The sequence below is a fragment of the Ornithorhynchus anatinus genome, chromosome 15 (assembly GCF_004115215.2).
Source record: "Ornithorhynchus anatinus isolate Pmale09 chromosome 15, mOrnAna1.pri.v4, whole genome shotgun sequence".
NCBI classification, from domain to species: domain Eukaryota; kingdom Metazoa; phylum Chordata; class Mammalia; order Monotremata; family Ornithorhynchidae; genus Ornithorhynchus; species Ornithorhynchus anatinus.
The window spans coordinates 16,506,041-16,520,409 of NC_041742.1; the positions used below are offsets into that span (position 1 = coordinate 16,506,041).

Consider the following 14,369-nt stretch of genomic DNA (forward strand, 5'->3'; position numbering starts at 1 on the left):
AGAAGAAAGCATTGTGAGTTCTAACATCTCCCAATTTGAGATTTGTTTTACACGTCAAGGGTTGCGTGGCCTTGGAAAGAACACGGGCCTAGGAGTCCGAGGATCCGTGTTCTAATCCCAACTCCACCTCTTACGTGCTGTTTGACCTTGGACAAATCACTTCACTTCTCTGGCCCTCAGTTCTCTCATCTGTAAAATGCGGTTTCAATACCTGTTCTCCCTACTGTTTTTATTGGAGCCCCATGCGTGGGACCTGATGATCTTGTATCTACCCCAGCACTTAGTACAGTGCTCGGTACACAGAATCGCTTAGCAAATACCACAGTTATTATTATCATTATTATGGTTATGAATACTGATAGCCTTTGTCCTCTGTTTCCTTCAAGATGAATTACTTCAGAATTTGTGAATTATTTTCGAGTTGAAGAAGCAGCATGTGTAAAGAGGAGCAACGACCTTTATGCCCTAAAAGTACTAGATAATGTCTCTAAATTCTTTCTTTTTTAAATTGCCTTTGAGCCTTGTCCTGACTGAAGCACAGGTGCATTTCAGACTTTTACAATTACGGTGTTTGCTAAGCACTTCCTGTGTGCCAGACACTGTACCAAGCACTGGGGTACATACAAGGTAATCGGGTTGGACACAGTCCCAGTCCCATGCGGGGCTCATGATCTCAATCCCCATTTTATAGGTGCGGTAATTAAGGCCCAGAGAAGTGACGTGACTTGGCCAAGGTCACACGGCAGACAAGTAGTGCATCTAGTATTAGAACCCATGACCTTCTGACTCCCAGGCCCGTGCTGTATCCACTACGCCACGCTGCTTCTCTAACAAAGATTAACTAAAGTTTTAGATTAACTAAGGCAGTCACGGATATTCAGGCAAGCACATTTAGTTACCAGCGCTCCCAAACGCTTAGTACAGTCCTCTGCACACAGTGAGCGACCAGGAGATGTCATTGATTGAGAGTCCCTATTGACAGCCTGTTCCACATCTATTTTAACACCTTTTGCTACTGGAGAAGAGTCATTCAGTCATTAATCAGTCAGTGGTACTTGAGTACTCACTCTGTGCAGAGCACTGTATTTAGCCCCTGGGAGATTCCACTGGAATTCATAGGCACGATGTATTTATTGAGTGCTCATGGTGTACAGAGCACTGTACTAAACGCTTGGGAGAGTACAGTATAACAGACACATTCCCTGCCCACAACGAGCTTGCAGTATAGTGGAAAGGATTTTCTGGTACCTATGTGCAGTGTTTGGGGAGGGGAAAAGGGATCTTGTCTCTGTTTCCTCTGGTTAACGACATCTCGTGCTATGGTTATGAAAGAGTGGATAAAAATAGAGTATCCTTAAAGTCCCTAAGATTACTCAATAACGAGATTTATTTTGACAGTAGAAAGTCAATTGTACAAACGAATGGGGACCAAAGGCTATTAGAATGATTCCCTTTCTCTACTCCTAAAGCCAACTGACATGAGTGGCCACCATGTCTAGCAGAGAGAAGGGTTTTCCCTTGAACCTTCCGTCTTCTTCGTTTCCCATTTGCCTCCCGGCTAAGCGCGGGGAACTTGTTTTTTGCCTTCTCCCCCATTTCTCCCTTGAGCTAGTCTTTCGTCACCGTCATCTCAGCCACTTTGTTGGATGCACACAAACACGCACACCCCTGTTTGCTCCTGCAGGACTGGAAAACACTGAAAGCAAGTTGGAAGCCGAAACTGGCAGGGCTCTTTAATCCTCCGCCTCCGGGGAACGAAAAATAAAAGCCAGTTGTGTGTTAGGCTCTTGATGGTGCTAAGGAGCCCTTTCATTCCCTGTTCCCCACTCTGAAGGGTGATGGAAAGGAAGGAGCCACAATAGTTGGGTGGATTCCGGGTGGGTGGTTTGTTTTCCTGGATTTGTACTTGTAATTTAATTACCGTGGGTCTGTCTCTAAACCGTTGTACTATAGTTCCTTTATATCTTTGTCTGCATCTTGCCCCATAATCCTGAGGACAAATTCAGCAATACCTTGGAGACTTCTTTTTCCCCTGATTTCTCTGTGGGAGATGTAAATCTCACGCTTACCGCTACAGATGTATTCAGGGGATTACAGTTATGCTATTTTCCAGCAGATGGGCATAGCTCTCCTTCCGACAGTCTGCGTTTCATCCAGTTTCAAAGTGAAGCGTACCTAGCCCCCGGACCGTTCATCATAATTCTCGAGCGTAGGACGATCTAGTTGATTCTCTAGCTGTAAAAGCCTCAAAACTCAGGAACATGTCTGCCAACTCTGTTATATTGTACTCTCCCAAGCGCTCGGTACAGTGCTCTTAATACGAATGATTAAGATACGATCGAGACGGTAGATCTGATTGATCGGTTCCTGGTGCTAGATACGAGCCACTCTGGGGGGATTTTTGCACAATCCCGCCTCAGAAATGAAATGAGGCAAGACTTGAGTGAATAAGCACCGCCTCAGTTTCAGTTTTATAAACCGGAGCTCATCAACAGCTTTAGATAGCCAATAAATTTCAGCATTTAATGAACCGTCATTGGTATTGAGCCCTTCCTGCAGACCTAGGATTGTACTAAGCGTTTGGGAGAGTACAGTAAAATAGAGTTGGTAGACACGAACCCTGCCCGTGAGGAGGATAAAGTCTAGAGATGTACCCCTTAAGCCCTTGACATTCATCCCACCCTCAGCTTCAGCGTACATCACCACGTTCAGCCACTTTCCCTATCAGTAATTTATCAATCAGTGGTATTTATTGAACACTTACTGTTTGCAGAACACAGTACTAAATGTAATCGCACCCCCAGAGGTCTGAGTGCTCGGCCGATTTCTTAACGTGTATTTGCCAAGTTCAAACAGTTGGCTGTGGAGTTTGCGCATGGTAGTCTTGGTAAGGTGGCAAATTTCTAGCAAACCTCCAATCATGACCACAGTATAGGAATTTTCAACCCCAAAACGTGATGCAAATCGGCCGTTGAGGTTGTTTTGGCACAGGCCTGGACTCGGAGAAGGTGCGGTGTGAAAAGGCTGTGAAAAAACTTCCCCTGATCCATGCTAAATAATTGAGAGAAACGGGGAAAAGCATGGGCTGCCCTTTGGCTGAGGGGCAGAGAAATCTTGAGTAAGCTGGTTTTGTGTGGGTTTTTTTTTGTGTGTGTGTGTACATGCGCACCCCCTTTTGGTCTGCAACGACGTTACCCACAGTGAGATTCTTATCAGCTTTGATAGCGTGGCAACCGTCTCTTCCACATCATGTGCTTTTCAGTCTGCTGGCCTTGGTGGGCTCTCACTTGGATGCAAGAACGTAGAAAGAAATCATCCCACAACTCATAATCCCAATTGCCCCATTCACCCACAGTTGGTCCAAATCTCGAGGCTGCCTGGGCTTCCCCCGTCCCCCTCTCCCAAAAGAACACGCTAACTCTTTGGTTTGTTTTTCCCTCTTGGAGTCGATCCTTACGTCCCCGCAGAGTAACCTATTCAGGTAACAGAATTCAGTGACGCCATTCAGCTCCGTCACGACTCTGATCCCCGCTTGTACGTAGAGCTATCCAGGTCCCGCCCCGTACGCAGCTGTCGTTCTGTCAGCATTGAGGCGTTATTCTTCGGAACAAACCCCTTCAGTGGGGAGACACCTACCTGTTAGTTACTCCCTCTCTTTCCCCAGGCACAGCTGAACGACAGCTCCTGGGTGTTAGAGGAGTTGCAGTGATCGCATTTATCCATCTCCCGCTGGATACAGTGAGAAGCAGCATATGGCCTGGTGGATAAAGCCACGGGACCTGGGTTCTAATCCTAGCTCTGCCACTTGCCTGCTGGGTGACTGTGGGTAAGTCACTTAGCGTCTCTGAGCCTCAGTTTCCTCAGCTGTAAAGTGGGGATTCGATACTTGTCATCCCTCTTGTTTAGACTGGGGCCTTTATATTGGGCAGGGTCTGTGTCTGACCTGATGACCTTGAATCTACCCCATGGTTTAGTATAGTGCTCAGCACATAGTAAGCACGTAACAAATGGCATATTATTATTAGAGTGCACTGTCTTAAGCTTTTGGGAATTTCTGAATAGAAAAACGATAAACCGCCTCCAAGGATCTTACACTTTTATGCAAGGGAAGAGGACAAGGTGTAACAAGTAGAATGATTATTTATTTTCAAGGCTAATGGACGATATTAACCAGTAGGGTTTTTTGCGGGGGGAAGGGGCGCAGGGTTTTAAATGGTATTTGTTAATTACTTACTATGTGTTGAGCACTGGGGTAAGATACAAGTTATAAGCGCTGGGGTAGATATTAGTTTATCAAGTTGGACACAGTTCCTGTCCCACATGGGGCTGGCAGTCTTAATCCTCATTTTAAAAATGAGGAGACTGAGGCACAGAGAAGCGAAGTGACTTAAATGAGGTCACATAGGAAGTAGTTGGCAGAGCTGGGATTAGAATCCAGGTCCTCTAACTCACAGGCCCGTGCTCTTTCCACTAAGCCGCTCTGCTTAGTTGTTTATTATTAATGCTATTATAATAAAGTCATTATCCAAATAATTTTATTTTATGGCTTGTACTCCTTTCTCATTTCCAACATGAGAATCTCCTCTTTCAGTCATCTGCTGGTTGCTGTTATTTTCCTTTTTGCTTCAATTTAATTGAGTATAATGCTTTTAGGGGATATTTAGATACTAACAAAATAGCTCTGATTTGATTTTAATTTGTTAAAGACTGCCTTTGTCGTTTGGTATTTGTGGTTCTTCAGGAAAAAAAAACCCCATCAGGAACATGAATAAAAGCCTGCTAACATAAAATTGGATTTTTTATAGATTAAAAATTGGTTAGCATTTGTAACGTAGGCCACGTGTAAAGTTGTACGTTTTCTGAATGTTTCTAAAAATACTTTTTGACAAGAGAGAAAAAGAACACAATGCGCGGGTTTGAACAAGGACGAAAGGAATTCTTAGTCAACTGTTTGGGCATTCTCTTACAGTTCGAGATCGGGTTCGGACGAAGATGGAACGTGATATCCTAGTAGAAGTTAATCATCCCTTTATTGTTAAATTACATTATGGTGAGTTTTAAAGCTTTGCCCCCTGCACTTCAGTATGTCACAAATTCATTTTGTTTTCCCTGTTTTTGCTTGAGAGGCCAACTCAAAATAATAATAATGATATTTGTCAGGTGTTTACTATGTATCAAGCTTCGTTTTAAGCGCTGAAGGAGATCAAGCTAATCAGGGTGGACACAGTCCCTTTCCCACATGGAGCTCACAGTCTTCGGCCCCATTTTACAGATGCGGGAACTGAGACCCAGAGAAGTGAAGCGACTTGCCCAAGATCATTCATTCAGTAGTATTTATTGAGCGCTTACTCTGTGCAGAGCACTGTACTAAGATCACCCAGCAGACAAGTGAGGGAGCCGGGATTAGAACCCAGGTCTTGCTGACTCGCAGGCCCGGGCTCTAGCCACTAGGCCACGCTGCTTCTGGCGAAGCATTTTGGCTGTAGCCGGTCCCCTTTAGCAGAGGGTTGTGTTCCTGAAAAGGCTGTGATAGAGGAAATTTAATTGGAAGTCCTCATGCCATGTCTGTGTGTCTGTGCCTACAATGGAACGAATTATCCTGTCACATTTTGTAACTGATGATGTATAAACTATGTACCAAGAGAGATTAAAATAATGGAAATCAGAAAACTCTCCAGCCCGTGGTAATCCAGTCATGTAACTCGAGTATTTTACCACAGATGGAGCTTCAAGGCAAATTGCTCAAGTTGCCCTGAATGAGTCTTTTTACGGTTTGAAAAATTTTGTTGCAATGACATATTCTCATGTGCTTCTCTCTCCCACAAGTCATATAATAACGCTTTCACAATATTCCTTGGGAGCCCTATTCATGGGGTGCTAAAATAAACATCTCATTCTGCGCTATTGATCGCGAGCTGCTTTGGGGGCCGAAGAATTATTTTGATTGGAAAAAGATTGACAGAATCGCATCTGAATGCTTTGGAGTTACATTTTTATTATGTTTGTTTTTCCTTTATGGCCGTGAGCGTTGAATGGGTGGTTCTTGGAGGTGGATTCAGAGGACTAGAAAGCCATCCAAATGGCAGCATGGCCTAGTGGATAAAGCACTGGCCTGGTAGTCAGAAGGTCACAGGTTCTAATCCCACCTCCGCCACTTGTCTGCTGTGTGATCTTCACTTCACTTCTCTGTGCCTCCTTTCCCTCCCCTGTAAAAAGGGAGTTGAGACACCTGAGACGGGGACCGTGTCCAACTTGCCTTGTTTGTATCCAACCCAGTGTTTAGTACAGTGTCTGGTATATAGTAAGCAGTTAAGAAATACCATCATTATTATTACTGTCAGTTGGCAGTTATCTTTGAGGGCGGTGTCGCCCTCGGTTTCACGGCCCCATTTCCAGGTCTGGGCAGAGGGCATTTCCGTTGCGTGCTGGGGAGACGGTCGACGCGGTAAGGAGCAGAATTCTCGTTGGGATTGGAGTTTCACTTCTCAAACTTCCTCCGTAGACTGGGTGCGGGATCTCTTTCTTCTGGGTCGTCCCGCTCTGGATTTTCAGCGGCTCTCTGAAAATCAGTTGGTTCCCGCTTCTTCTGCCCCTGAAATCAGATCCGCTAAGCCCAGCCTTTCAAGCAGAAAAGGTTTCCAGGGGCTTCAGTTCTGTGAGACCTCAACATCCCTCTCTCCAAACCAGCCTCTTCTTTACTCTGTTTAGGCAGAATTAATTCTGGCTTTCCTCACCACTTGAGCGCCATATTTCCAACTTTCTCCTTTACTGTCCTCCTGCTCCTTCTTTTTTCCTTTCTCCCCACTGCTTCCGCTTCTCCCTCTTCTCTTTTTTTCTCTTGCTTCCTCTCCCTTCCTCTCTCTTTTTCCTCCTTTTTCCCTTCCACCGCGACCAGTCCTACACTTGGACTCTTCCACTTCCACCATCCCTACCTGGTAAATAGTTGAGCAGTTGGCAGAGGTGACCAGAGGATCCGTCATTTTCCTTCATTTGCTAGATTGCCTTAGTTTGTCTGTGATTGTAGAGCATTTTAGCTGTTATTGAAGCCTCAGGATTCATTTGTCTAGAATCTAATCTTAGGAATGAAGCAAAGCTAATAACTTTGTATCCTTCCTTCACCCTGAATTAAAATATTCCCATTGAGCCCTAGAAAAACTGGTTATTTGTATTGACTTAAAATTTAATCATTTGTTAAAAATACTTTCTGTTTAGAAAGTGATCTATGTTAATTCTTAAGGAAAGAGCCTTATTTATATGATTTTTTTTTCAGCTTTTCAAACAGAAGGGAAGCTGTACCTTATTTTGGATTTTCTCAGGGGAGGAGATTTGTTTACACGCTTATCCAAAGAGGTAAATCTGATTTTAAAGGTTAACATGGAAAAGCCCGAGGTTTTACCCGAGAAGTCAATTACTAGAGCACTTGAATCCATCAAAATCTTTTATACAAAGTTTTTCATTTGTAAAAACATGAGTTTATTTTTTAACAGAATCTCTTTTCCATAATAGCTTAATCTGTGCCAGCTGATTCTTCAACCTTTCCAGATCAACTTGCATTTTTCCTTGCAACAAGTCTCCCTACTCCTTAGGCATATTCTAAAGAATTAGTCGGTAAAGTTAGACACGTGTATTTCCAAAACGATCTTTATATTTCACGGAAATTCAGAACCATAAGGCTTACCCTTTGGATAGTCAGCTCCCTGAGCGCAGAGAGCTCATCTGCTTAGTTCTGTACTCTTTCCCCGGACCTACTGTGGTGTTCTACACAGAGTAAGTGCACGCAAGATACCACTGATTGACTGAATTGAACACTCCTGCTATAGATTGGAAGATAGTTCTTGCCTTTGAAGTACAGGCTCATCTCTCCTTCTCTTTTTTTATGGTATTTGTTAAGTGCTTATTGTGTGCAAGACACTGTACTAAGCACATCAGGTTGGACACTGTCCCGTTTCCACATAATACAGTCTTAACTCCCCCATTTTGCAGTTGAGATAACTGAAACATAGAAGAGTTAAGTGTCCTGCCCCAGGTCACACAGCAGTTGAGTGGCAGAGCTGGGATTAGAATCCAGGTCCTCTGACTGCCAGTCCCAGGTTCTGTCCGTTAGACCTCACTGCTTCTCTCGTAGCAGACTCTCTGGGTTTGTAGTCTGTTCTTTGATCGGTTCTGCGGCACCCTCCATAATCCTCTCCCCGATTCATCATTTATCTCTTGAACCAGATGTTTCTCCAGTAGGTGCCTTCCAGCTGCTTATGCCCCATATGTGACAGTTGTATTTATCCTGCGTTTGCGGGGGCATGTAACCATTTATTGCCAACCAGTAGTTGGCGGTGGGAGGAGGGAGAAGGGGGCACTTCGTTGTTCTTCTCTCTCACCTTGAAGACATGTTCTCTGAGGAGGTGAGAGCATGGTTTGAAACATTTTGGTTTTCATCAAGCTGCTGGAGGGCCAACTCAGAAAGATTATTTCTCAGTAGTGCTAACAAAAAGTAAAAATCAGTGAATTTTGGAACCAAGCCTGTGACAATTTGTTCACATAGACAAATGAGTAAAAGAAGTATTCATATGTAGTTACAGAGCAGAAGGATCTGTCGATCATAACCCTTTTACAGTCAGTCAGTCGTATTTATTGAGCGCATACTGTGTGCAGAGCACTCTACTAAACGCTTGGAAGAAGACAGTATAACAATTTAACAGACACATTCCCTGCCCGCCTTTACCGATTGCCGTTAATTTTGGTAGCATCTTCCACAGCTATTTAGACAAACGTTTTCTGGTTTTTGCCAACTTGGTATAGGAATGCACTACATCACGTCCATTAAATTAGGGTGACATTTATGGGATTTAGACCTTGAGCTGCAAGAAGATAACATTCTCTTCCATCACCGGGATTCCCTTTTGAGGCTAATGGGAGTTTTCCCAGCACCTCCTCCGGAAGGGAGTATCAGAATCAGGGAGATGGGAGGGGAATTAGCAGACTAAACCGTTAGCCTCTCTGCGGCTCTGAGACTGAATGCAGGAGCTGATTAAAAATTTAGGGTTGGAATTAAAGCACACAAAGCTCAGCTTTTTGAATTGTTTAGCCGCTGAGCCACAGGCGTTAGATTGTATAACGGTAGTAGATTAAAGCCTACGGTAGGAATTAAATCCACAACACTCAGCTTTTCAAGTTGTTATTTAGCTTCTGAGCCTCAGTGGAGGCTTTAGACTTTGAGAGACATTGTGACCCGAAGGTTAAACAAAGGCTTGAAAACCTCAGGGCTGTCAGTTTGAAATCTACCTCCCCCTTGCCCGCCTCTGCTTCTGAGGGCTGAAGAGATGAAAATAAGTGGGAGAACAGGGTTAGATGTATGAAATTCCACTTTCAGGACTTTGGGGGAAAATGGATATTCTCTGTGTTGTGGAGGGTGTTTAGGATAAAATGTCATTTATGAAGTGGGTAATTCAGACATTTTCAAATGCTGTACTTCATTAAAGTATTTTAAATGCAGTTTAAGCTTCAGTATGGGTGTGCTAAAATAATTAACCATTTAATTGTTTCCTAGGTGATGTTCACAGAAGAAGACGTCAAATTCTATTTGGCTGAACTTGCACTCGCTTTAGATCATCTGCATAGTCTTGGAATAATCTACAGAGACCTAAAACCTGAAAAGTAAGGAATTCAGTGTAATCCATCACCTCCATCACTAGTGATACCGAGGCAAATCAGAATGTTGTTCAAATAGAGGCAGTTTCAGTGATCAGCAGAATTATCAACCTAATCTTAAAACGATAATGAAATTTTTTCCCAGGGAGTATGGAAACAAAATGGTCAATTGTCAAGTAGTTGATGGGAACTGAATTTGACCCAGCTGTTGTGTTTTGATTGAAAGGGGTCTCTGTGACGGTGATATTCTCCCGCATTGCCTGCCTGTTTGCGTTATTAAGCTCGCTTTTGCCACACACATATACATATTCTGCATGGTGAGGACCTTTGAAGGGAGAAGGTTTAATAGCTCACTTCTGGATTTTTGTATAGAATCTTAAATTATAATTTCAATATTTATAAGATCATACAAAGAGACTCTCAGAAACACTAAAAACTTCCTTCAGTCTTCATTGGAAGGGAACATAGAAAGAGTTTCACTTCCATAAATTATCCATTTGTGTATTTATTTGGAAAGCAGCAGCATTTAGTGGATAGAGCACAGGTCCGGAAATCAGAGGGACCTGGGTTTTAATCCCGACTCTGTCACGTGTCTGCTGCGTGCCTTGGGCAAGTTACTTACCTTCTCTATGCCTCAGTGACCTCATCTGTAAAATGGGAATTAAGACCATGAGCCCCATATGGGACATGGACTGTGTCTACCCTGATTACCTTATATCTACCCCAGCACTTAGAACAGTGCCTGGCACAGAATAAGCACTTAACAAATGTCATTTTAAAAAGTGTATTTTGTTTGCAGGTGTGGGTTTCCTCCTCTCCAGCTCACGGAGGTCTTTGTCCACTGAGCACATCCACCAGAGCAGGGGAGTTAGTTGTAATGCCACAGGATTTTAGACTCTGGATGAGGAATTAGGGGCCCATGTGGAACTTATAATGAAGTAGTAATTTTCCCATGCAATATTTGGGAGGTATTGTCTCTTCCCAGTTATTAACACCAAATGGCTTAATAAAAAATGTGAATTTATGGTGATGGCCCAGCATCTTTAACACAATGACTTTCCTTGCTTATAAATTCACATCTGAATAGGTTATTCTGCCCCTCGCCCCTCAAAACAGACAAGTCCCTTGTCACCTACTGCATTGGAGATGTGAACAAAAACTTATAATTCAAGATGTTCGGTATAAACATAAAACAAGTGTTGGAATTTTTCCAACGAGAGACGTTTCCCAAGTATCTCGTTCTAAAGATATCAAATTTTGTGGGTGAGAGTGTGGCTACTTTAGAAGAGTGTGAGTTATCCAGTTGGTGACTTGAAAAAAACAACCTATAAAATGTCAGGTGACTGTAGACAGTATAGCTCAGTGTGTGAGCTGCAGCAACACTGTTCTTCAAAGGTTTTTACAGTGTTAACTTGATAGCTTTTGGTTTCCAGCCAGAATTTAAATGGCATGTTTTTTCCTTAGATATGTTATGGAAATTTTGGCATGAAACAATGATTTGTTTACAGCTATTGTAAATTTAGTTACGTTTAAAAGAAATATTCTCAATCGTGTTAAATAACTATTTTTAAACTGCTAAATCATTGTCTTTTAGCATACTGCTTGATGAAGAAGGCCATATCAAGTTGACAGGTTAGTTAAAGTCTAAATTTACACAGTATTCTTCCTAACCTCACTGATTTCCCGGAATACCTTATTCACTCTTCTTAGAGTTGCCCCTGGAGTGTGAATTAAGAATTAAAATCAGAACCTAAACTTTGTCTGTAAACACCAAAAGCTTCAAGTTCCTGTCTTTGTCAATTGGACCTCTTGACCAAAAAAAAGTCTGAAGTTTAAAAATTAAGTGAAAATCGAAACACTTTTTTACAGATTTTGGCTTGAGCAAAGAGTCCATCGACCATGAGAAGAAGGCCTATTCCTTCTGCGGAACGGTAGAATATATGGCTCCTGAAGTAGTTAATCGACGAGGTCATACCCAAAGCGCAGACTGGTGGTCTTTTGGTGTTTTAATGGTAAGTTTCTCTTCAAAGAAAGAATTGGCATTTATAGAGATGATGTTTAAAAGAATGAACAAGTAGGGTTTAAGCAGTGTCCAAATCTCATCATGTAAAAACACGTCTCTACGTATGTACTGAGTTGGAATGGGAAAAAAACACAATAATAATTGTGGTATTTATTAAGTGCTTACTATGTGCCAGGCACTGTACTAAGTGCTGAGGTGGGTGCAAGCCAATCACGTTGGACACAGTCCCGGCCCAATTGTGGCTCGTAATCTCAATCCCCATTTTACAGATGAGGTAACTGAGACCCAGAGAAGTGAAGTGACTGTCCCACTTCAGGAGGACTGGAAGCTCCTTCTGGGCAGGGAACGTGTCTGCTAATTCTGTCGTACGGTGCTCTCCCCAGCGCTTGGCCTAGTGCTCCGCGCAGAGCGCTCACTAAATACCATTGATCTGTGGATCTCTGAGAGGAGGCGGGCCACCTCAGCACTTCCGATCTTGGCAAACACCAGGGAGCTCGTGGCCAATTGCCCCTCCGAAGTCGTATCCGGCAAAAAGTTCAACTCCTATCCGTGTCGGTTGTAGGAATGTTCACAGTTATTTCTCTTCACTCCATGGGGTTATACAGTTTGTTCTCTCACTCCACAAGGAGAATTGTCTTCAGTAAATGATCCTTTTTAGCAGCACAATTAGGTTTGAACTACAACAAATCCTCCTATAAAACATCTCATTGTCAGCAGTACGGGGCTGGCTTTTCATGTTGGCCTACAGTTAAAAGCTATCCAAATTTTTTTTTTCCTGTTTCTCTTTTCATCTTCTTTCTGTAGTATTCATGTTGGAAGATCTCTTGTTGGGTGGAGTTTTGTCAATCTAAAGTGTGCCTGTGTAGATCCTTTTTAGGAGAAACTTCCAATTAACTATAAAAATAAGTTCATACTGATAATTAAGCAATATGTCAATATGACTAAAAGTAAACTCTTCATCTTCCTTCCCAAAACTTTTGTCAGCCTCCTTTCTGGTCGCCCCGGATCCAGCCTCACCCCTCTCCAAACCATTCTTCACACTGTTGCCCTATTAATTTTTCTAAAACATCACGGCAAATGTTTCCCAACTCCTTGAAAAATGATATATTCTTCTTCTAGAAATCAAGCAGAAACTCTGAAGTTGTTGCTTAAAGGCATTCTAGACTGTAAGCTTGTTGTGAGCAGGGAATGTGTCTGTTTATTGTTATATTATTCTGTCCCAAGCACTTATTACAGTGCTTTGCACAGAGTAAGCACTCAGTAAATTCAATTGAATGAATGAATGAACCCCATTGGCTATTGCTGTCATAGTTATCTACTCTGTTCTCCCACTGTACTTCAGCTCACATTCTTCTCACTACGCCTCATCCTTGATTCTCCAGTTTCTGAGTTCATGCTCATGCCCTTTGTCCCCCCACAAAGCCCCCGTTCCAATCTGCCGGACCTCAGCTCTCTCCATTTTCCAGCACCATTCTGAAATCCCTCCTCTTCCAGGAGACTTTCCCCATTTAATTTTTCATATCCTGGGGAGACAGCGTGGCTAGGAAGCGAACATGGAGCTGGCTGGGACTGTTGGATTGTCTGTTCCATATATAGCTGAAAAGTCTGCTCCTCTAGATACATTTCTCTGCTGCATTTTAAATTTTATTTTTTGCATTTATCCCTGTCTTTTATGTTGCTTTTGTGTTATTATTTTACCTTTCCTTACATATTTATTTCTAGTCCCCATCCCCCCCATTATACACTGATTGGGAGCCTGAGGGGGCTCACCCAAATATTGTTTCTCGGTGCTCAGTAATAATAAGTATTATAAAGTAACTGTGGTATTTAAGTGCTTACTGTGTGCCAGGTACCATACTGAGCGCTGGAGTGGAGACAAGCAAACCAGGTAGGACACAGTTCCTATCCCACATGGGGCTCCCAGTCTCAATCCCCGTTTTACAGATGAGGTAACCGAGGCACAGAGAAGTGAAGTGACTTCCCCACGGTCACCCAGCAGAAAAGTGGCAGAGCTGGAATTAGAGCCCACGACCTTCCTGTCTCCCAGGCCCGTGATCAATCCACTATGCCATGCTCACAAAGCTTCACAAAGAATAAGCACTTAACTACTATTTGCACCACTACTGTGACGCCCGGATTTTAGTCTTGGCTCGGTCACTTGTCTGCTGTGTGACTTTGAGCAAGTCAAACCCCTCCGAGCTGTAGTTTCCTCAATTGTAAAATGGGGATAAACCGCCTGATCTTCCAACTTTTTAGCCACTTGGCCCCACGTGAGATGGGGTTTGCGTCCAATCTCATTATCTTGAATCTCCCCCAGTTCTTCGCACAGTGTTTGGCTCCTAGTATGAGTTTAATAAATCCGATCATTATTATGTCCTTCCGATTACAATCTGAGCACTTGGGCACTTGGGGAGGTACAAGCTAATCAGGTTGGATGCAGTCTCTCTCCAAGTGGGGTTTTCAGTCTTAATCCCCATTTTACCAGTGAGGCAAATGAGGCACAGAGAAGTGAGTTGACTTACCCAAGGTCACACAGCGGACGTGGTGAAGCTGTGTTTAGAACACAGGTCTTCTTATTTCCCGACCTGTGTTTTTACCACTAGGCCATGCTTCTTCTCATTTTCCTAAGGGGAAAAGCAGAATTTATTTTGTGGTAATAGAACAATAAAATGAGTGATGGATCCCCTGGTTCCTACTGGGTGAC

At 43.1% G+C, this 14,369-nt stretch overlaps 1 protein-coding gene across 5 annotated transcripts in view; it reads left to right on the top strand.

The window, feature by feature from the left end:
• Positions 1–14,369, top strand: part of RPS6KA3 (ribosomal protein S6 kinase A3) — a 74,157-nt gene that overhangs the window by 39,153 nt on the left and 20,635 nt on the right. For 4 of the 5 annotated variants that reach the window (XM_029079684.2, XM_029079685.2, XM_029079682.2 and 1 more), the window contains 5 exons: positions 4,970–5,050; positions 7,271–7,350; positions 9,542–9,648; positions 11,237–11,274; positions 11,512–11,654. In XM_029079684.2, coding sequence (XP_028935517.1) covers positions 4,970–5,050; positions 7,271–7,350; positions 9,542–9,648; positions 11,237–11,274; positions 11,512–11,654 — 449 coding nt within the window. Of the gene's footprint in view, positions 1–390; positions 472–4,969; positions 5,051–7,270; positions 7,351–9,541; positions 9,649–11,236; positions 11,275–11,511; positions 11,655–14,369 lie in introns of those variants that run through there. The other variant, XM_039914245.1, reaches the window with a different exon arrangement.